At 34.4% G+C, this 24717-nt stretch overlaps 1 protein-coding gene across 1 annotated transcript in view; it reads right to left on the bottom strand.

Annotated features, from left to right (window-relative positions):
• Positions 1 to 24717, bottom strand: part of BRWD3 (bromodomain and WD repeat domain containing 3) — a 137196-nt gene that overhangs the window by 55292 nt on the left and 57187 nt on the right. The window contains exons 8-17 of the mRNA XM_058536252.1: positions 23154 to 23375; positions 18987 to 19087; positions 18174 to 18244; positions 17146 to 17246; positions 14560 to 14600; positions 11005 to 11109; positions 9815 to 9968; positions 4571 to 4705; positions 3403 to 3531; positions 2245 to 2470 (exon numbers count right to left, since the gene is read on the bottom strand). Coding sequence (XP_058392235.1) covers positions 2245 to 2470; positions 3403 to 3531; positions 4571 to 4705; positions 9815 to 9968; positions 11005 to 11109; positions 14560 to 14600; positions 17146 to 17246; positions 18174 to 18244; positions 18987 to 19087; positions 23154 to 23375 — 1285 coding nt within the window. The remainder of the gene's footprint in view (positions 1 to 2244; positions 2471 to 3402; positions 3532 to 4570; positions 4706 to 9814; positions 9969 to 11004; positions 11110 to 14559; positions 14601 to 17145; positions 17247 to 18173; positions 18245 to 18986; positions 19088 to 23153; positions 23376 to 24717) is intronic.

Below are 24717 nucleotides of genomic sequence, written 5' to 3' on the forward strand. Positions count from 1 at the left end.
TAAAAAAAAAAAACAGGATTAAAATGAAAATAGAACATATATCAAACAAAATGTTTTTTAAAGAATTTTTAAATTTTTTTGTATGTCAGCTTGTGTGTGACTTAACCAATGTGCCCAAATTAGACATTATTATGAGGGCCTTCTCATCCTAAAGAATAATTATTAAATTATTAATTTAAAAATGAATTTTTCCATGAAACATTCCAAGCTAAAAGTGAGGAGTAGAGATTTGAGTAAAGTTTGAAGAAGTTCAACCACAGATACCTAAAATGTTTTATATCTTTCTTTCATGAGAATTTCCTTTCTGAAAGAAATCAAAATTATGGTCTTTCAAACACTGTCTCTTTTTCTTGCTGAGAAAGACTTGCCCTGAGCTAACATCTCTTGCCAATCTTCCTTTATTTATTTATTTATTTTCCTTGAGAAAGATTAGCCCTGAGCTAACATCTGTGCCAATCTCCCTCTACTTTGATTGTGGGTTACTGCCACAGCATGGCTGACAAGTGGTGTAGGTCTGCACCCAGGATCTGAACCCATGAACCCGGATGGCCAAAGAGGAGCATGCCAAACCTAAGCACTACGCCATAGGGCTGGCCCCCAAATACTGTCTCTTTTTATAACATCTCATTATATTGATGAGTAGAGAAATTATTTCTTATGATACACTGAAATTCAATGATTACTTCTGAATAAAAACTTTATTTACTTCTATGATCTTTTACTTTCTTAAATATATCTTAGACCTGTTTTTATCTTGTCCTCTACTAATATTAAATGGTATCTGATAGAGTAGCCATGTGATCAAGTCTTACAGGAAATGAAGTGTGATGAATTACAGATTTTTTTATTAGATGTTTTTAGTTTTTCTTGTTGTTAGTGCAAGTTGATTCTGACTCCTAGTGACCCTGTGTACAGCAGAGCAGAACTCTGTCTAGTCTTTTTTGCACCATCCTCTCATCTTCCAGCCCCACATCAGACAATGCTCTGCTGCTAATCATAGGATTTTCATGGCCAATTTTTTTCAGAAGTGGGTGGACAGGTCCTTCTTCCTAGTATGTCTTAGTCTGGAAGCTCTGCTGAAATCTGTCCACTATGGGTGACCCTGCTGGCATTTGAAACACTAGTGGCATAGCTTTCAGTATCATAGAAACAGGCAGCTGCCACAGTATGACAACCAACAGACGAGTGGTGTGGTTCCCTGATGGGGAAATGAACCTGGAACACACAGTGTGAGCACTGAATTTTAACCACTAGACCAACAGTTTTTAGTTTTGTCTCCTATTTAATATTCATGCTTTTCCCCATGTTTAATAAATATGACATCATCAAAGTAACTATTAGCACACGCGTAACACCATCTCATTACTCTACAAACCTTTATGAGACACAACATAAGAAGATGTGCAACATTTCGCTCTATAAAGATCAATTTAAGTCTTAATTTCCTAGTAAGGAAATAAAATTCTGTTTGCAAATCAGTAACTCACTACCTCATACCTGAAAGAAAACCTACAAGTAACAAACTAAAATATAAAGACATTCTGGTGGGGGGGGTGGAGGTGCAGGTGGAGGAGGCAGTATACAGAAGAAAAATATGCCAACCAGGAGAGTTTCTTTGATAGACAATAGCTTATTTCAATGTCTTATTCTACTATCCTCCCATCATGCATCACACTCATCAGTGCTTCCACAATATCCTCTAAGATTGAGTATTATTTAAACACTCACAACCACCTCCCCAAAACTCAATAATTCTTTGCATTTCAAACATAAGGATGAGTAAATAGTCACTTCCCAGTTTGTGGTTTTTGAAATTTTCTCTTCTTGGGTCCATCAACTATGGACTCTCAAGTTAAAATACCAATACCATGAGCAGTGAAATTTCACCAATTGTAAAAGCTTGACACATTAAAGTTAGTACATTTAATCATTACTAGCAGTCAATACTATAAACAACAGGATCATGCATATGTTCAGGGTTCTAAGGAGGCAGGTCAACACATTCTCTGCTTGAGCATATGCTTATTTGTCCTAATCCATTTATCTGCATCTAGGTGAGATAAACAATGTAAAAGTACTCTGGTAAGGTAAAAAGAACTATGCAACTGAAAATTAATGGAATTACTGGGTAAAATATATTATAAATTACTACAGAGTTTAGCACGAGGCATGTATCATAGAGAGAACAGTAGCAAGTAAAATTTTTCGCACAATGTTTTAAATTTAATTTTGGAGATAACATACCATTAGCCACATATCCCAGCTGTGGTATAAGCTGTTCATCTTTACAATTTTCCCGTCCTGGCACTAGCCTTTGGAATTTTGTGGGATGAGGATTTCCATCAACATCCACCAAGAATGGCGGAGGCATGAGGTGAGGAGCTTGTTGGGTTTGTTCATCCAATACATAGTTGTTAGCATCACGAATAAGAGGTCGATAATCCGTGTGGAAGAACATCTGATCTGGAATCTTTATGACAGATTTTTAGTATTTAACGTGCACAGGGAATTTATAGATAAGCACATATTTTCATTCCTAGAGCACATGCATTTTGAAAATCAGATAATTTTTGCATTCTCTTATAGCCCTTTATTGTCATATGTTCCCTCTAGGTAGAAGTGAATCACCTAGATCATAATCCTATATTTTCTCCACAAAAATCTTACAATCTGTATTACTTTCTGGCCCTATATCATATTTCTCCAATTAGGATAGGACAAAGTAAAGCAATTAACACAGTAGATAAGTTAGGTATTTTTATTTAAGTTACAAAAATCATACCAACCTTTGTAACTATTTTTCTTGCTTATTTTTATTCAAATAAGAGTAGATTGAGTATAATATAAATGGTGAGACAGGTAAATATCAATCGCATCAAAGACATTCAAAGGTGATACAAGTATTGAGCTAAACTCAATAATTATGAGTTATCTTCCAACTCCAAGATTCTATAATCTATTCCAAATTCACAGCTAATAAAATATAAGGAACCAATTAAGTTAGCTTCCAAAGTATTTTAATAAGATCAATAATAGGCAAAGTAGCCAAGCAAGAAATAAACATTCGGTCACCAGCTGTTTATTCCCAATTTATGATAAGTAAAAGATGCAATCTGGTAATGCTGTTCTCCTACTATACCTGAAAGCCAGTGCAGAGAATATGTTCTAAGCAAAAGGATTTCCTAATGAATTTTTTTATCTATATCACTCTATATCTTAACAGTGATTCACAGTGCCAAGCCTTATGTTCTGGTAGTTGTGAAATGCTTTACCAAGAAAGGTGATTTTGTCATTTTTATCTATTGACACACAACACCCCTTATTAACTGGAAGGCTTCAAATAAAATTGATGAATGATACAATTCAAAATTGCAGTCTACAACAAGAATTAAATATACTAACCTTTTCGTAGTATTTACTGCATCCAAAACCAAAAAGTAGCAAATGTCCATGAGAATCTGTGCAGGCAAAATGGTTTCCATCTGGTGAAAATTTACAGTCAAACACTGCACCATGGCCTTGGCCTTCAATCTGAAATTTAGAGGAGTCACTTTAAGTCATCTTAAGAGGTAATTTTCAAATAATAAGTAGTCAATAGCTTCTGTTTGCTAATATCTTGGATTCTGTGATGCATGAACATTCCAATGTACTCTCTGGCTTCAGAACCTACTGAAACAGTAAAGCACTGAAAGAAATTAGGGAGAATCAAAAGGTAATGGATGGCATCAAACATTACTAGCAATGTCATATCTCAAGAAGTACTAAATAAGTGACTGAGGAGAATAAAAAAAGACCTAAATACAACCAAATTGACAAAGGTGTTATATCAGAAAGTCAAGATATTTTCACATCTTAAATTGTAATGCAAGTAAGGCTTAAAATAACCATCCCAAAATTAAAGCACACAAATCAATTTTACTAACAAAAGACAGAGGGTATTATTAATACTCTGGATCTGTATAAAACCTATAAAAGGGAGCTCAAAGGCCAACAATTTAGAAATGTTCAGTCAGAACTATTCTTCAGAAGGGGACACTAAATACGGAGGATGAGTAGTCCCATCACCATAGGAGGGTGTTCTACCGGGAGAAGAGATAGCTGACCAGATTTTTCCATGGTTTGTATGAAATATATCTTAAGAGTATCCATATCTCCAATTCCACGTTTGCAAAACAAGTTCTTGATTATTAACTAAGCCACATGGTGTTTACCAGAGGCATATATAATATAGTCACTGCTGTGATTTGTAAATTAGGATTATATTTTAAACACTAACCTTTTTGTGATTTTGGTTAGTGTGAGCTCCAAAATCTTATTAAATTTGAGCTTCTAGAGTTTAGAGCTGGGGACCAGAATTTGGAAAATGCTAACACCACGATAATAGACTTACCCTGAAAGGCATAATTCTCTACTGGCCTTACTCTCAGGTATTGAGGCATTCTCTAAGTTACTGTATAGATTTAAACACAAATTGACAAGAGGTTCCTTGGTACTAAGTATACTTTTAATTACCAAGCTGTCATATAAGAGAAGTCTGTTTTAATATGAACTAAGCACAGATTTTCCTTACCATGTTAAAATAATTCCGAATTTTGGTCCCCCGGTCAAGGTCCCAAATAAAAATGTTCCCATCATGACCCGCCGAAAGTATGATCCTTTGATCAAATGGATGTGCTTCCAAAACAAATACCTCATCATCATGTCCCTGTGATAAAATCAATATTAAAAATGAAAAGCAACACCGAGTATCTGATTTATTTGGTCAACCCGAAAAGGTGTTTAAAATAATGATAGTCCAAAACAGTTGCAGTTCATTAACCAGGCCCCTGAAGTAGAATTTGTATTTCTAGGACTCTGCTATCTAAAAGGCCAAAGAAAATGTGACAAACAGAATCTTTCATTAACATTCAATTCTGTCACAGTGATAACAGACAAACTTCCATTGTTCTTCATCCAGCACTTTTTTTTTCCCCAACAAGTGGATTTTAATGAATAATTTTGGTAAAAGAGTTTTTGCACAGATATGCATGTATAAAATACACATAAAAAATGAACAATAACATTCTTTCTCTCCTTAAGTACTTCTTAGAACAGCTGTGACCAAGTTTAACTTGACATATATTTCAGAACTTAAAACCGAAGACACTAACAAATTTTTGCACAATTAAACTTCAGACACATACATTTATTGTCCTAACATTGAAAATACTCCCTTGGCATTTGATTTGTTACTATTATTGGTAGGTTTGCCTTTTAAGTTTTCCTAGGAGAAAAATACAAGAAAGTATCTATCCAGATTACCGATCATTCTTTGAACATTACTTAGGAATAACACGGTCTTAAAACAGCTCAATTTGGAAAACATTGACAAAATGCTGAGGTGTTATTCTTTTTTTTAATATATATTTTTTTATTTTTTGGTGAGGAAGATTGTCACTGAACTAACATGTGTGCCAATCTTCCTCTATTTCACATGTGCGTGGCTGCCACAGCATGGCTTGACAGCGGTGTGCAGGTCCGCCCCTGAGATCCAAAGCTGCGAACACCGGGCCACCAAAACAGAGTGGGAACTTAACCAGTATGCCACCGGCCGGCCCCTGAGGTGTTATTCTTATTTTCAGGATCTCCTTTTGAAAAAGAAATGAGCATAAAAAGAGTAATTTTGTCCTAGCATTGGTAGGATACGATATATCTACACTGTTCACAAATTTAACACATAAGAGTGTCTGCTTTAAAAGAGATCAACACTAACAGTTAACAAGAAGTAGGGAAGCCAATCTCAGGAGATACCCTCACTCCAGTGTACTTAGTTAGTCCCTCTCTTAGGTTTTACCAGCACATCTCTGAAAAGAGATGCACATCCTAATTTCAGATATTTAACAATGATCCCTTTCCTTATACATATAAAATATGCTTACCTCTTTGACAGCTCCAGTCTTAACTGCAAAGAAAATGTTATTACAAGAACCCAATTCTGGGTGCCTAACTACATTTCGTCATTGTAAGTAGCTATCAATGTTTCTTAAGAGGAGTATTATTGGCATTGTAAGACAATTCTTAGTTGTGTGGGACCATTCCAGACACTGCAGAACATTCAGCATTCATGACCCATTCATTATTTTTTTTTAATTTTTAATTAATTTTTTTATTGCAGTAACACTGGTTTGTAACATTGTATAAATATCCAGCACTGTCTATTGCTGGTATTCAAATTGTATTTTGGGAGGCCCCACGATATATTCAAACAACAAAGTATAATGGCTCTGCCTTTTATCTGCTTTATATTTGAAGGTTTCATCTAATATGCTATCTGAAAAATGGATTTGCCGCTAAAAAAAATAAGTTTTAAAACCAATGCTTTATGCAAATGTTTCCCTTTCAATAAATCAATGAATACCAGTATATAGACACCTTAGATCAGGAGTTTTCAAACTGTAGCCTGCCAGCCAAATCCGGCTCCCAGACATTTTTGTACACACAGCCTGTGAGCTAAGAATTGTTTTTACATTTTTAAAAGGCTGTAAAAAACAAAGAATATGCAACAGAGACCACATGTGGCCTGCAAAGCTAAAATATTTACTATCTGGCCTCTTAAAGACCAAGTTTGCTGACACCTGAGTAAGATCATTGTTGATTTTCCTTAACTCCTGGCTAGAGAGTACATGATTAACAAACAGGCGCCAAGTCTTAGAAAAGCATACAGGACATTCTGAAGTCGCATTTCACTTAGGAACACATCAGCATATTACACATTAGGAGCTTCTACAATTGATCATATATTGTGAACCTAAAAAGTGCATTTTATCCCAAATCATTGCATAAAAAAGTGGAATATTGGCGTATCTTACCTCATTACCATTATGGACAAAAATATAGCTTATTAAAAAATAACTGCAGACTGGCTCAAAATGTAAAATGTTAAAATTAGTAGGTAAAATCCCATTACAATAAATACCATAACAACTGCAAGTTTATCAAAGCTTTTTCCCCAGTGACTACTAAAAAAATTCTCTTTGTTATAACAAAAGCACTTGCTGAATAATCAATGATATAGTAAATACCTTCTCAGATTCCTAACCAATAAACAATAACATTACTTTATGAAACTCAAATGATAATGATACAACTACTTAAGTGTACACTGGGAAAGACGTGCTTCTAAATAGGGGATTTTATTTTTTTGGTCACATGCCTTAAGATAGGACATAGTCATTGGATCATGGAGAATAAAACCTAGCCAAATTCAGTAATGTCTTATGATTTATCATCTGCTCTATTTTTATTTATTAAGCACACCTCTATTTCCAGCATAGCCACCCAAATCTAAATTATCATCATGGCCCATCCTACCATAGACTCCTACAGCATCCTAGAGTCATTCTTATCTCCATTCTAATCTGTTCTCTCTACTCTGTCATCAGAATTATAAGGTTATTTTTTAAAAGCAAAATTCACCTGTCATTCCTTTGCTTTTAAACCCTTTAATGGTTTCCTATTGGTCTTAAGATAGATCCTAGAAGACCTTGAATAGTTTGGCCCTGTCCATTTCTTGAGTCCTATCTGGTGATACTCTTTTTGCTCTCTGTGCTCTAGACAAAAACTGGCTTTCTTTCACTTGATCTTAGCCAAAAGGCCGAGAAGTGATGAAAATTGGCTTTCTTTCAACTCCCTTCTACCTCAAGACCTTTGTATACGCTCTTCCCTCTTCCTGGAAGAACCTCCCAACCTCCTCACATATGTAATTTACCAAATATTAATTGATCCTCTACCATGTTGAGACAGAAAATAAACAAACAAGAAAATATCAGGTCATGATAAACACTATGATGAAAATAAAGCGAGGTGATGTAATAAGACAGACTGAGAGGCTATCTAGATTGTTTGATCAGGGAAGGCCTTGCCAAGGAGGTGACATTTAGGCTGAGACCTGGGTAATTTCTACTTATCTTTCAAATCTTAACCTAAAGTTCACTTCCTATGACCCTCGCAGACCAGGTTTTGTCACCTTGTTAGAAATTTACAATGTATTTTGCACGTTTCTTTCTTAGAATTTATTTAACTATTTTTTTTTCCTCTCAATAGGCTGTAAACTTCAGGAGAACAAGCACTCTTTAATTTACCATTTATTCCTAACACCAAGCTCAGTGGCTGGCACAGAGTAGATGCTCAATAAGTATTTGCTGAATGGAAGAACTTTACACCCCACTAAGACACTGATATACAAATTGTTAGAACAGAATATATAAGTTCTATACCCAAACTAAGTAGATTTGACTGTTACAAGGACCAAAAATAGCCTGTTCTAAAATTTTTTCATTGAAGACATGAAATTCACTGAAAACTGATGACCCATGAGTCAGCCCATGGGACGAGTGCCACTAAAAACAACTCTAAGTTAAGGTACTTATTAAAAGATAATTTTACATGGATTTATAAAACCAACGGCTACATGGCCTTTGAAATTGTGATTTTTAGAGATATAGACTTGTGTTGTCTAACACTGTAGCTGCTAGCCACGTGTGACTATTAAGCGTTTGAAATGTGGCTAGTGTGTATTGAGATATTCTGTAACTGTAAAATACAAACCAGGTTTCAAAGGTTTAGTATGAAAAAAATGCAAAATATTTAATTAAGAATTTTTTATATTAATTACATGTTGAAATGTTACTATGTTGGATATATTGGGTTAAATAAAATATACTATTAAAATTAATTTCACCTATTGTGTTTTACTTTTTTATTGTGGATACTAGAAAAATTAATATTATATATGTGGCTCACGCTTCTATTGGAGTGTGCTGACACAGACAAATATTTCCTAATAAAGAATCAAGCAAACAGTATTTTTTTCCCCACATATATTAATAGAAACTTATATCAGGGAATAGGGAAAGCCAGAACAAAGTAAGGATTGGTTTAACAGATAAAACGAAGAATCCAAAATTCCACTAATGCAATGTTAGGGTTTTATTTAGGAAAGAGGACTTGTGGGGGATATGAAAGATAAATGGGAAATCCTCCCAAAATTAAACAAATCTTTAGAAACCTCAGAGGCCTTAGATAAGATTATCTGACACAGGAGTCAAATAAGGATGATACCATGGTATACTACAAAGAGAATTGAGTCATGAGAATTGGTTTCTAATCCCTATCATTTACTACTATGTAAACCATAGGGCAATCACTTGGCCCTTCTCCTTAAAGTACTTATGAATTGATAATTGAAGGAGATAGGAAATAAGGCTTTTAAGGTAACCTGAAGTCAACCTATACCATGATAAACTGAACAACATCAACCCTATCTATGTGACTTCTGTTATTAATCCCATCAACTTTTCATACCACAAATACTGCAGCCTTTTACTATGACGAATACATTTTTTAAAAGAAAGAGAAAAGACACCTTTTTCTCCTACTTCTTCCTCTTACTTCTACTTCTGGCGTAAACTAATCCCTGAAAGTAGAATATACAGGATACCCATCGAAATAAAGTTAGCTTTACTCCTAAAACAATAACAACAAAAAATCCCAACTCATGGTAAAAACAAAATATCTTATATACCCTTAACTGCATATGATAACACAACAGATAAATAAATATCAGACCTGGAAAGGCTCTTCAAAGGTTTTTGTACCTGTTTTTAGCAGCTATACCATGTGTCATTCCTATTTTGCAGATATGTCAACAGAGGTACCTGAAATAATTACCCCACCAAGGGACAGTCATAGAAAGTAACCTAGAACTTAAATTTCCTGTCTTCTAGAATAAGGCACTTTTTGACCATTTTAATTATTCTAAAAATAGAATACTTACAGATAAAGTATGAAGAAGTTGCCCTGTGATAGAATTCCATACTTTCAAAAGGAAATTGTTCACTGCAGTAATAACTGTGGTGTCATAGCGATCCCAGGCCACCATAGTCACCTTAAGTTTAGTGACCTTGTCTTCTCCAGATGGCAAATTATTCCTAAAGGAAATAATTTCCAATATTCATATATTGCATATTTTTAACAAAGGTACATCTGAAACAGCAAATTATGACAAAAATCTCTCCAGGAGCATGCAACTTTTTAGATAAAAAAAATTCTAAACTATACTTTTAAGTATTCACAAAATAAAATAATAAAAAGTACCTATATCAGTACCCATAAGTTTATCTTAGGGAGAAAAACAGACAAAATGACAAAAATTTCATAGTTAGTTACACAAGAACAAGAAAAAAAGGGAAACTAGAAAGAAATCTACAAGTATCTTGAAAAATAAAATACAAAGTAATGTGGTTACCAGAAAATATGAAAAAATATATAATGGACACTTTATTCCCTTCAATATCAAAAATTTTGAAACTAATAGATCTTGTAATAGAACAGTAAGAAATTTAGTAACTTTTCATTTAATTGAATATGACATTATCAGTAGCTGGCTATGACTACAAAGTCAGTTCTATATTGTTATTAATGGAAAGATAATTAATTTCAGGGTCATACTCTAAAGAAACTATAGTGTCCCAACGAGGTAACTATATGTCTTCCAATCAACAGTGAAGATGATGACACAGAATGCTGATTAAGTGTACTTACAGTATTAAGCAGTTATGCTACCAATATGCTCAGTAAATTAGAAAAATGGTTAAACATATGATGACATTTAATAGGGACAGCCCTCAAAGTAGAAAGTAGTACAGACAAATATAAAAAATGACCTATAGAAAACCAAGGCAGGGAATGACTCTATGGGCATTAGTAGAGCACAGAGATCTTTGGGTCACAAGAGATCAGAATTTTGAATGAATCAGCAATGTTCCTATCATCCAGTCTGTCAATCGACAGCAAAAGGCAATTTACTTAGAGACTAAATACAGAGGCAAACATCACATCTACCAATTAACTCCAAATGATTTACTAATCTAAAGATATTTTATTTTCATTGTTAAATACAATATAATAAAGTAAAAGATACTATACCATATGGGAACCACTGAAATATCTAGCATCCAATCTTACCCAGACATTTTAGTAGCCATATCTAGCACTATACTCTTCCATTCTTGTTGCTGATATTGCCAAATTCTTGCTGTTCCATCTCTACTTCCACTAACAAATCTTAAACTGCAAAGAAACAGTTAAAATATACTTATTACTTTCCTCCAAAATGAAAATCACTTTTTTTCTAATTATAAAAAGTAGTATGTTCATCCTCATCCACTACTGGGGGGAATTAAAATGGTACACTTTAGAAAATAGTTTGGCAGTCCCTCAAAATGATAAACAGAGTTACCATGACTCAGCAATTCTATTCTTAGATATATACCCAAGAGAAAAAAACAAAAACTTCTACAGAAATATTCGTGGCATTATTCACAAGTCAAAAAGTGGTAACAATCCAATTGTCCAATAACCGATAAATGGATAAACAAATTGTGGTATATTCATACAATCGAATATTATTCAGCAATAAAAAGAAATGAAATAGGGGCCGCCCCGTGGCTTAGGGGTTAAGTGCGCGTGCTCCACTACTGGCGGCCTGGGGTTCGGATCCCGGGCGCGCACCGACACACCACTTCTCTGGCCATGCTGAGGCCTCGTCCCACATACAGCAACTAGAAGGATGTGCAACTATGACATACAACTATCTACTGGGGCTTTGGGGGGAAAAAAAAAAAAAGGAGGAGGATTGGTAATAGATGTTAGCTCAGAGCCGGTCTTCCTCAGCAAAAAGAGGAGGATTAGAACGGATGTTAGCTCAGGGCTGATCTTCCTCAAAAAAAAAAAATAATAAAAAAAAAAAAAAGAAATGAAATGATGATACATGCTGCAACACGGATGAATCTTGTAAACATTATGATAAGTGAAAGAAGTCAGTCACAAAAGACCACATATTATATGATTCCACTTATATGAAATGTCCAGAATAAGTAAAAAATCTATAAAGACAAAAAAATGGATTAATGGTTGCCCAGAGCTGAGGTAGGAGCATAAAAAGATTGGGGACTGAGAGCTAAACTGTATGGGATTTCTTTTGGGGGGTGATGAAATGTTCTAAAATTGATTGTGGTACAGGTTGTAATTTTTATCTTTTTTTTTTTTTTTAATTTTATTTATTTATTTTTTTTCCCCAAAGCCCCAGTAGATAGTTGTATGTCATAGCTGCACATCCTTCTAGTTGCTGTATGTGGGACAGGGCCTCAGCATGGCCGGAGAAGCTGTGCGTCAGTGCGCACCCGTCAGTGTGCACCTGGGGATCCGAACCCGGGCCGCCAGCAGCGGAGCGCGCGCACTTAACAGCTAAGCCACGGGGCCGGCCCTGGTAAAGGTTGTAAAACCCTACGAATATACTAAAAAACACTGAATTTTATGTTATGTGGATTATATCTCAATAAAATTGCTATAAAAAATACATTCATTCACCCATAATTCTATCACTGTTCATACTTTAGTTTCTATTCTTGCAGACTTTATTAAAAACATATAGTTATATCTTTCCACCTACAGGAAATAGAATTATACTACATATAACATTTTATAATATTTTTCCCTAACTTAAGTGTATTTTATAGATACATTTCTATGTTTACAAATATAAAACTACCATCACCTTTAGTAAGTGTTCAACTATATGGATGTATCAAAATTTAATCAACAACCTAATGATGAATATTCATACTGTTTCCAATTTTCATCATTATAAATAATGTTGTGATGCCTATCTATATACACACCTTTGTACAACCTTATATATATCTTTGCTGAGCCAAAGGGGAGGCACATTTTTAAACCTTTATCTGATACATGCTGCCAAATTATTTCCCTGAAAAGTATTTTTCTTTTTAATGATCTACAATCTCATCAAAAGTGGTGTAGAGTGTCCATTTTCCCTAAGCCCCTGGCAATATTGTGTGTTATTCTTCATTATCTTGTCATTATGAAAGAAAAAACTTCTTAACTGTTATTCTAAATTGCATTTCTTTGATTATTAGTAAAACTGGGCATCTTTTGATATGTTTATTGGCCACATAACTAATTAAGATAAAATAACGATTCCCCTTTAAGGAAAAATACAAGGAATTAAAAAATTCAGATTCTTCTAGCATGAAAAGAATCATAGCTGTACAAACCTTTAAATGTATAACTCAGTATAGCACAATAAACCAACCTTAAAAATTATTTAAAGGTTTTTTCATTCCTAATATAAATGTCATTCTTTGTGGACCATCACTATTTACTCTTGCATTTAACAAAGATGAACAAATTCATCACAGTAATCACCCACTGTCCGAAAAATATTTTAAAATAAAACATGGTCATCCACATAAAGTCTTTATAGACATATATGGATACAAATTTATGCTAAGTGGTTAAATTTTTAAGTCTATTCTAGGTCAATTTTCAGGCCAGAGTAGAAGATTATCACCTTTTTGGGATCAGACATTTGGGAGGGTATACAAATACCTGTATATAATTTCTGAGTTTAAAGACATAGGAAATATGTATCATGAATAGTAGAAACAATAAGTGATACAGATATTCAGAGGAAGACAAGATAACTAAAATCTGGAGCAGTCAGGAAAGGCTTCAGGTGGACATAAACCTTAAAAGGAAGATAGGACTTAGAGAAGAAGAGATCCAGGAGGGAGAGTGAAAATAGACTGACGGACAGTGGAAGGGACAGAAAGGATGTAGGAAGGAAAGAGAAGGAGTGAAGGGAAGGAAGGGGATGATATTTCTGGGTAAGAATGGTGTAAGGCAAAGTATAAGCAAAGGAATATATGAAAGAATATATATGGGATATAACAGGAATGATGATTAAATCAATTAGACTGAATCTATATATGGGGAATAGTAGATGAGAAAAAAATGTAGTTCTAAGCCAAGTTGCTAGAGAGTTCTGAATGCCAGACTAAGACATTTGAATTCTATTCTACAGACAAAGAGAAAACACTCAAGATTTCTGAACAGAGCAATGCTGAGCTGGCAGAGATGGACAGGATATATTTAGAAGGGAGAAGAAAACTGAGGGCAATGGGTCAAATGATGGAATCCTTGACTAAGGTGGGTGATAACAGAAATGGAAAAATCAAAATAAACAAAAAAGAAATCATTCAGAAAGGAAGAACTGATAGACTATGCCTACTACTTGGATGGGAGTTTAGAAGAGATGGGGTGAGAATGTCATCAAAGATAGACAAGGGCTTTCAGCCTAAATGACTAGATAGAAATAAAGTATCTATAGTAGGGGCCAGCCCCGTGGCATAGCGGTTAAGTTCACGCACTCCACTGCTGGCGGCCCGGGGTTCAGATCCCAGGCACACACCAATACACCGCTTGTCAGGCCATGCTGTGGCGGCATCCCATATAAAGTGGAGGAAGATGGGCACAGATGTTAGCCCAGGGCCAGTCTTCCTCAGCAAAAAGAGGAAGATTGGTATGGATGTTAGCTCAGGGCTGATCTTCCTCACAGAAGAAAAAAAAACCTATCTATAGTAGAGTTTGCTACTTCTGAGGGAACAGAGGTAAAATATGTCACGTATTTGTTTACACAGATATGTAATACATAGTTACCTGTCTCCATTGTTACAGAATTGAACAGCAACAACTTTGTCCTAAGAGATGAAACAATAGATTTTTGGTTAGAATTAATTTATTTTTAAAATTAATAAAGTACTCTTCCCCTCATATTCATGTGCAAAAGCATCATGGAGCAGATTTTTAATACTATAATTTTCTTTAAAAAACCTCTGATTTTCTTAAAAAAAATTAATGAAGGTTGAAACAATTCATTAACTAAGGAGGAATACTTTATCAGCAGTAATTTGAGACAAACCAGACATAAGCAAACCTGTTTCTAAACCATAATCTCAAGAGACAGATAGTTCTGAATAGGTATTAGTTGATTACGTCCCCCATAACAAGGCAGCACACTAATCTAAAATGCCACCTTAAAATAATTGATTTAAAAGTAGTTGAATTAAATTTCCCAACTTAACTTTTTTTTTTTTAATTTCAGAAAACAAATCAATCATTTCCTATTTCTTACATGGTTTATTTAATTATTTTACAACGGATTCATCTGACAGTCTTTAGGTACTGTTTAGATACTGCTGTTTGAATATTCTTTTATATTGAACTATACTTTGACAAATATAATGTGTATTATAGTGATGAGAAGATTAAAGTCTAGGCCAAAATGTGTGTTTTCCTTCTCTTTATTCCTTGATAATAAGGCTAAAATGTATCCCCAAATGCTGTACACATTTTCACAAACCACTCAATAATTGAACTACATTTGAACTTAATTTTTTAATAAAAAGCTCAGATACTTTGTATTTAATTATTTTTCATTTTTAAAAATTATTAAACTGTCTTCATATGTATGTGTGATTCATACTGTTCCATGATTTCACTGTAGTATTTATCTGACAGATTCTGGATTCTCACTGCCAGTTGTAATAATTGGTTTTAGATGTTCTGAAAAGATATCTTATTTTCAATGACTAACAAGCCACCACTGATTTCTTTTTTTTTTTTGAGGAAGACCAGCCCTGAGCTAACATCCGACGCCAATCGTCCTCTTTTTGCTGAGGAAGATTGGCCCTGAGCTAACATCTGTGCCCATCTTCCTCTAATTTATATAGGACGCTGCCACAACATGGCCTGACAAGCAATGCATTGGCGCGCGCCGGGGTTCCGAACGAACCTGCAAACCCAGGGCCGCCAAAGTGGAGCGCGTGCACCTAACCGCTGCGCCACCGGGCCAGCCCAAGCCGCCACTGATTTCAACAGAGAACGTTTACGTTTTCTGACTTTTTTGCTTAGCTGGGCACCTGCAAAAAAACTCTGCTAATCAATTTTTCTTCATATTTTCCCCCCTCAATTCTTTCTCATCCATTTATTGCCTATTTCTCTCTCAGCTCTCAATAAACTTGACTGCACTTGTATACACACCCTGCTTGAGTGGTAACTGTAAAGATGCCTCTTTTGCATGCTCTAGAATAAAAGGATTTCTCCCACTGGATAGTCTCAGATTGATATCTTTACATATTTCTAAGTTTTTCCTTTCACAATTTACATAATATTCCAGGATGTTAGTATCTAAGAGTAAGTAATACCAAGGTGAGAGCTCAGCTTGGTTCAGTAACTCTTCATAAGGAGATTGTCCAATTATGTTTATACGATAGGACAAAAAGCAGGAGGTTGTTTCCAAAAGCTCAAGGAGAAGGTTTCCAACAGAGGTCTTTTGTACTACTAATTTAAGGAACATGATTGATTCTACAACTCACAAAGCATCTTTTTATAAAGGTCATCTTTCAGGGAAACTGTGTGTGTTTTATTGATGTGCACTAATACTATTCCAAATGAGGTGTCAACAGTAGTAAGAACAGTAACATTAAGACTTGCAAAGCTGAGTGCATTCAAATGCTAACTATACAGCTTTGACAAGGAGGCATGTGAGATGTACAGCGAGCTGAAAGAGAAATATTGCTGTATTCCACAGTAAATAATTATCTGGAGAAGAAGGTAAGGAAAGAAAGAGGAGGAAGAGATGAAAGGTACACAAGGATATGAATAAACAATAGTGGCTCCAAGCTTCCTAAAAAAGCCACAGGGAAGTGGAGATAGCTTGAGAGGAAAAGTGCTAGTCACCAATGACTATCACCCCAGGCATAAAGCTGTTCCCTGTATGGAAGGCTGTTATTGATAACTAAGTGGGATTAGATTTCAGCAGTCTTTGATGGCATTCTGAAAACAATCACACTAAGATCAACAAGCTAAATTCAGTAAAAAGAACTTTTTTCCTAAGGCATACTTAATACGTCTTTTAATAAGTGTGTAGATTTTAAAGTAACAAACAGCTTATATAACTAATAAAATACAGCAGGCTAAAATAGGATTTTCATAAACTATTACTGTAATATATACATTTTTCTTTTTTCATATAGTCAAATAGAACTTGTCTTAAATACTATAAACATACCAAATCTAGAATTTCACTCTGATCTTCATTACTAAAGAGACATATTACCATATGGGTTTCAGCACTAATCTATATTAAATTAGGGTACAGATCAGAAAAGAAGAAATAAAACCAATTTTCCAGGGGTGTTATAAAAGAAAGCAATATATTTAAGTTTCTCATTTTGCTCTTACCGTATGTGACTCTAATTCAGCAATTTTCTCAGGGATCTCAGAACCCAAATAATAGATTCTGATCACATGGTCAGTGCTACCTGTTGTAATGAACATACCACCTGGAGGATTAAAAAACAAACTTTGTACCAAGGAACATTAAAAACCCTCTGATTGCTTCTTTAGATACCTTATATTAATAAAAAGCCTTCAAGAAACACAAGGTTATCTTCTAATCATTAAAGACATACTAACATTTCAGAGAAAAATAAGTAAAATTCAAGAAAAGCAAGAGAAATATTTAAAGAACTATATCATTCACCCAACAAAAATCCACCAACTATACATTAAAGACATGCATTTAGATCATAATTAAAGGTTACAGCCTTGAAGAATATCATTTCTTTTTATTTTATGTAAAAACATAATGTTTCAAAATTATTTATAAAATGACCTATATCTACAGTTCTTTTTATAGTGGCTACAGTGGTTAAGTGTAAAAACTCAACTGCTTCTGGGATGATGAAAAAATTTTAGAGATAGATGATGGTAATGTATGCAGGACAATGTGAATATACTTACTGCCACAGAACTGTACATTAAAAATGGTTATTAAAATGGTAAATATTATGTTATACTTTACCACAATAAAAAACAAAAGAAAAGCTTAACTAGTGTACGATTCTCAGCACTAGAAAAGCACTGTTTACACATTGTAGAAGCGTCTTCTATATGGAGACACAGTAAACTCTGAAAAGTCAGGGCAGGGTTTTAATGAATTGGGGGGGGGGCTATACTTTTTACCAACTAAATTCTGCATTATATAAAAACATATTAATTATAAATAAGAAAAAAAACTCAAAAGCTATTACATGTTAATTAAAGTCCACAAGGGTCCATCTATTGTAACCTATGGTTCACATTTTTGGTATGCTTCCATTAATACTCAAAGATATGCATTTTTTTCTCCACAAAATTGAAAAATATATCTTTTACAACTGGATCATTCAATATTTTGAGTATTCAAAACACTTCATTTTTACACATACCAGAACTGAAAGATGAACAAGATATCTGAACTCCTGGTCTGGATCTCTCAGTAAATTTCACTGGGCGATCTCTAAGAGAAAAGTAAGATGTTTTTATTTTTCATCATGTTCATTTAATAATTTTTATTTATTTATTTTTTCCCCAAAGCCCAAGTAGATAGTTGTATGTCACAGCTGCACATTCTTCTAGTTACTGTCTGTGGGACACCGCCTCAGCATGGCCAGAGAAGCGGCGCGTCAGTGCGCACCCGGGATCCAACCCGGGCCGCCAGCAGCGGAGCGCGCGCACCTAACCGCCAAGCCACGGGGCCGGCCCAATCATGTTCATTTAATATGCAAGAATTTTAGCACACTGCTGGATGTTGACAGATTTACCACCAATATTATAGAAACCACAAATTGAAGTGGTCAATAAGTACTATTCTTATCATTCAGGTTAAAAACACATTTAACCTTGCAAATATACTTTATGATATCAGCATTATTATTCTAGCTTTACAGACAAATTACCATGTCACTTACTACTACCATTAAGAGAAGTTCAAAGTCGTCTTACAGGAATAAGAAATGAAACAAATACTCCTTACTAAAATCTTGTGTATAAATTAAAGAGTCTCTTTAACATTGGCTTCATAAAAATTTTATTTTAAAATCTCTAACATCAAAGTGAAGTAGGTTGGATGTATATATACACACCAAGACACATACATTTATATACTTAAATACATGGACTATTAAGAATCTCTCAGGGCAATAAGGAAAAGTGAACATGCTTGATTTTTCACAGAATTTCTAATCCAATTCTAAACTTACCTAAACTTCATTGTTTTTACATGCCATTGCCAGAAACAGATTGTTCCATCAGCACCAGTAGAAGTGAGGTATCTGGTTGTGCCTTTAGTTGATGGACAAAACTAAAAATAAAAAGAAATTCTAAATTCAAATAGAAAGTTTTCATGTTGAAATTTATTTTAAACATAGCATGTTCTAAAATTATAATCACTTTAACAAATACACTTTAAACAAATTCACTTGAGAATTTCAGTTTCAAGAAATTAGTTATTTAAATTTCTTAGATTAATGAATGCCTTAGAAAAATTTAGAATATCAAAAAACTGTAAACAAAAAAAAAAAAGTCAGTCATTGAATTTAGGATAAAATACTTTAGTCCTAAAAAAAATTATTTTAAAATTATTCAACATCAAACTTTAAGATTATTATTTCACTACTTTTAATGAAGATAAAACAAAGTCATTACTAGTTAAACCATTACAAATCTGGTAAATATATACTTATACAGCAACAATTATGGAATTTTTATAGTTCATATGAATAGGGCATTAGAATTAAATCTAAAATCAATGATTAAGAAGTTAAAATCTAAGCATTTGGGTTTTAATATTTTACTTCAAACTTCAACTTCAATGAAGTATGATATCAATTTTGTCCATTTTAAATTTAAATAATTTTCATTTGTTTTAATGAACAATGTAAAATAGGTCAAATCTCTGTATCATTGTAGAAAAAATAGATTAAAAAATATACTTAAGTTGCCAATTTAAAGGATGACTACTACCCTAAATGGACCATGGATGGCCTCTATCATGTAGAATTCTCAGGCTCAGACTCTCTGTATTTTACATGTCGTCAGAAGAGAGTCACACAGAAGAGAAGAGCCACTGGGCTCCTGATGCCTGGGACACAGGAAAAAGTGGAAAATCAAACCAGGCTCTCTAGCATGCCTGTGAGTTTTAAAAATCCCAAACAGAGATAATGAGCACCTTCCATTTAGATGAAGATTAAGGATCAAGATGTATAGGATTTGAATACATTTTGAACTCAAATCAAAAGAAAATGATCATTGTAGATACTAGAAGTCATTTATTTAGATTTCTTGTTTGGAAGTACTGAACTTCTAAAGACTACAGAGTTTAAATCAAACAAAAATTATCAATTAATATTATCCATTATTAGTTGACGTATAGTAAAGAAACCAGTACTCAGACATCAGGCCTATATTTTCATTTCTAAGATACAGAAGCTTGCATTAGAAAGCTTAATCCACAATCTATAGCAGGAGTCTGCAAATTACGGCCCACATGCCAAATCCAGCTTGCTGCCTATAAATAAAGTTTCGGTAAATAAAGTTTTATCGGAACACAGTCACCTTACACTGTCTATAGCTGCTTCTGCACTGCAACAACAGAGTTAAGTAGATGTAAGAGGCACCACATGGCCTGCAAAGCTTAAAATATTTACTATCTGGCCCATAAATTTGCTGATCTCTGATCTATGGGAATGAGACAATTAAATACGAAATAGTATAATTTAATTAAGTTTAAAGAAATACTAAAACCTTTATTATCCCCATTCTATTTAAACTGATTCATCAATCACAAAGGGGGATCGGTCCTATTAACGTACCTTAATTGGATTATGTTTTTTTTTTTTTTTTTTTTGTGAGGAGATCAGCTCTGTGCTAACATCTGCCAATCCTCCTCTTTTTTTGCTGAGGAAGACTGGCCCTGGGCTAACATCGTGCCCATCTTCCTCCACTTTATATGGGATGCTGCCACAGCATGGCTTGCCAAGCAGTGCGTCGGTGCACGCCCGGGATCCGAACCGGCGAACCCCGGGCCACCGCAGTGGAGCGTGCGCACTTAACCGCTTGCGCCACTGGGCCGGCCCCTGGATTGTCTTTAAATGAGAAATCATATTAGAGACTATAAAAATAAAAACACTATATATATGTACATTTCTGAATACAAATTAATACATAGTTATTGAAGAAAATTTCGGACATACAGAAAAACAGAATAAAAGCTACTTATAATCCCACCACCCAGAGGCAACCACTATTAACATCATACCATTTTAACTCAATTTTGTTAAAAAAAAGAAAGAAGGAAACTGGAAGGATAATACACCATGATGTTAATAGAGACAGTCAAGTAGCAAAGAATAAATAAAGGATACAGAATTCATACTAAATGGTGATCATTACTACGGACAAAAATGAAACTAAATAGAGATACAGAGTGCTGTTGAGAGGGACAATTTACAATTTTAGAGTGGTAAGGTGGTCAGAGAAGGGCTCCCTGAGAAAGTGACATTTGCACAAAGAATTTAAAAAGTGAGGGAATAAGCCATATGGAAGACCATTCCAAAGACATGAAACAGCAAGAGCAAAGGCAAGAATGTAGCTAGAGTGGTCTAAAAAAGTAGAGTGGATAGCAGCTAAAGTAGAACCAAAACAGGAAATAAGTAGTAGGAGATGAGGTCAAAGAACGCAAAGGGCTGAGAATGTAAGGCCTTGTGGGTCATATAAAGACTTCAGCTTTAACTCTGAGTTTGGAAGTTACTGAGGTTCTGAGCTCCAGTGACATGATTTAACTTCCATTTTAAAATCAACCAGGCTGCCCTGTAGAGCCTAGACTAGGGCAGGAGAGAGGGAAGAGAAGAAGCAGGAAGATCAATTAGAAGTCTATTTTAATAATCTAGGTCACAGATGATAGTGGTTTGAAATAGGGTAGTAATGTTGGAGGTCATGAGAATTTGTCAGATTCTGAATATATTCTGAGGTTAAAGCCAACATGATTGCTAACAAGTTAGATATGAGATATAAGAGAAAGAAAAAAGTCAGGGATGACTACTCTGAGCAAGTGGAAGGATGAAACTGCCATTTGTTTAGATGAAAAAAGCTTTGGGAGGAGCAGATCTGAGGAGGAAAGATAGGAGTTCAATGTTGAATATGTTGAGTTTGACATGCCTAGTAGATATTCATGTGATGATACCAAGTGGGTAGTTGAATATACAAGTATGGAACTAAAAGATAGGTCCTAAGATGAAAATATAAGTTTGAGACTCATCAGCCTACAGATGAAATTCAAAGCCATGAGACTTGATGAGATCACTAAGGGAAATAATGTGACCGAGAAGAGGTCCATGTATCTCTAGGGTGCTCCCACATGTAACTGAAATGAGATAGAAACTAGCAAATGAAACTATAAATGAGCCAAACAGTATCATAAACATTTTTGACTATAAACAGTCATTTATTTTTATGTTGTATGAGAGTATCTCCAAATTCTAGAAATTATCTGTCAGACAGCATGGTGGGAACACAAGTAACCCAAAACAAAATCCATAAAATAATTTCAACTGATCAGAAACTCTGACATGAAATTTTTCAAATCCAATATACATTGAACACAATTCTTGCTGGCTCCTCATAAACAGGTGATATATTATTTAAATAACACAGAAAAATTGACTGGCATACTTTTTAGCAACTAAAGAATAAAGTAAAGGGGAGTATTATTTCATCCACTAAAGTGGTCGCCTTGACCAAAGTGTAAAAGACAGTTTCAGAAGGATTCCTCTGTTTTGCTCTCAAAAAAAGAGAGAGAACAAAAGTTCAGCTTAGTTTTACTAAGTTCTTTTGAGGGTATCCAGGACTTTCACTACCAACATCTGATAAAAACACTACATGGACAAGTATTTAAAAGAAGGCAATGTATTGTATGTCAAACATCAAGTTGAAATAGGAAATGACTGAAACTAACAAAAATTTCCATAAACTATACACGCCCACACAAAATCTGACTGACAAATATCTTACATTAAATATTAACACAAAATATGTGAATATTCAAGTTAGAACCTGTTTATATCCTAACAGGTATTAGTGTTGCTCCTTAAGGCATTTACAAGTCTTCTCCTCTCTTCATAAGTACAATTGACATGAATAAGACGTCTCACATTGTATTTGAAAAACCCTCTCAATGATATTTTTACTTATTTCTAAAGGGAATAGACTTATATGAAAAAGGAACTTTAAAAAATACCTGTCTGCAGAGTGGGAACTAAGCCCTTAAGAGATCAACACTTTTCTGTTGCCATTCCGTACAACAGTAACAAAAAACAAGAGAATTATCATCCTTATTACCTATGTTAGAGGTGTCTTTTCATTTTTTTTACCTGTATGGAAGTAATAGAAGCTGAATGTCCTTGAAGGACTGCAACTGGTGCACAAGTTCGAAGACACCACACTCGTACAACCTTATCACAGCTGCCTGCGGCAATGAGAGTGTTTTCATAGTTAACAGCCATGTCAGAAATTTCAGCAGAGTGCCCTCGAAGTGTAGCAAGGAGGCGTCCATCATCTGTTGCCCAAATTTTCACCAAACAGTCATCTGAACCCTATAGTAACACAACAGGACAAAAGATTTACAAAAAAGCAGAAATTCGCCTCCTCCCAAAAAACCCAAAAGACAAAGGGAGGATTTAAGTTACTCCCAAGCATTTATTTTTAGTGTCTTCTCTCCATATAACATGGATCTAGCAGGAAATATAAACGATGTCCAAATGATAGCACTGACAAAGCATTGTCCAAACTGACAATGACATTTGTGAAGAACTCCTCTCAAAACTACTACCAATCCTGACAACTCAAAATATCTTTAACTCATCTAAGTGATTTGGCATTATCTCTGCCATTATTTCTTTCCTTAGGTCTTAACAGCCTTTTTCTTAATTGCTTGAATATTTTTTCTACAAATACTTAAAAATTTAACCTAAAGTCTATATGTATTTCTCAGTAAATATGAGGCTTTGTTAATAATCTCTGGTGAAAATATTATATTGAACTTCCTACTGAGATTTTCAAAAGAGATTTAAAAATAGTAAAAAGCAATTCTACTCTAATGTGGTAGATAAGTTATTTAATAATTATCTGTTAACAAAAAGATGGCAATCATCATGATCATCAACATCCAAATACTTAGGTGATGCATTTAGAGTCATGAAAACATCAACTGAAAAGTCTGTAATGAACTCCAAAGAGTTATAACTTTTCAAAATACAAACCATTTCCTTTGTTGTAGCATAGAAATTTAAAAAGAAAATTATGGGGGCCGGCCTCATGGCCTAGCAGTTAATTGCACACGCTCTGTTGCTAGTGGCCTGGGTTCGGATCCTGACGCACCACTTGTCAGGCCATGCTGTGGCGGTGTCCCACATAAAGTGGAGGAAGATTGGCACGGATGTTACCTCAGGGCCAGTCTTCCCCAGCAAAAAGAGGAGGATTGGCATGGATGTTAGCTCAGGGCTGATCTTCTTCACAAAAAAAAAGGAAAGAAAATTATGCCCTTCCCTATACTTCTATATTAACTTAGTACTGAAGCAGTGAGACTAAGCCTTTTCTTGGAAATATTGGTGTGCTATAATTTTGTACTAAAAAGCATGCAATATGATCTGGTTAATAAAAAGCCAATTTTAAAAATAATTAGTACTAAAATCAAAGAAAGATATACACAATAACTGTATATCTTCATTACCAACTGTGTAGTTCACCTATTCAACCATAAGGATGATGTAATCATTAATTAAGCCAAACTGGCACCAATTACACTGTCACAAATAGAAAATGCATTTTAATAAATGTTTGCTAAAATGGAATCAAATGAAATTGAGTAAGTAAATTTTTTTCACATAAATTAACCATCTCTAGACTATAAGGCCTTCTGAAGATTTAATTTTTTAA

This window comes from Diceros bicornis, chromosome X, assembly GCF_020826845.1.
Source record: "Diceros bicornis minor isolate mBicDic1 chromosome X, mDicBic1.mat.cur, whole genome shotgun sequence".
Taxonomy (NCBI): domain Eukaryota; kingdom Metazoa; phylum Chordata; class Mammalia; order Perissodactyla; family Rhinocerotidae; genus Diceros; species Diceros bicornis.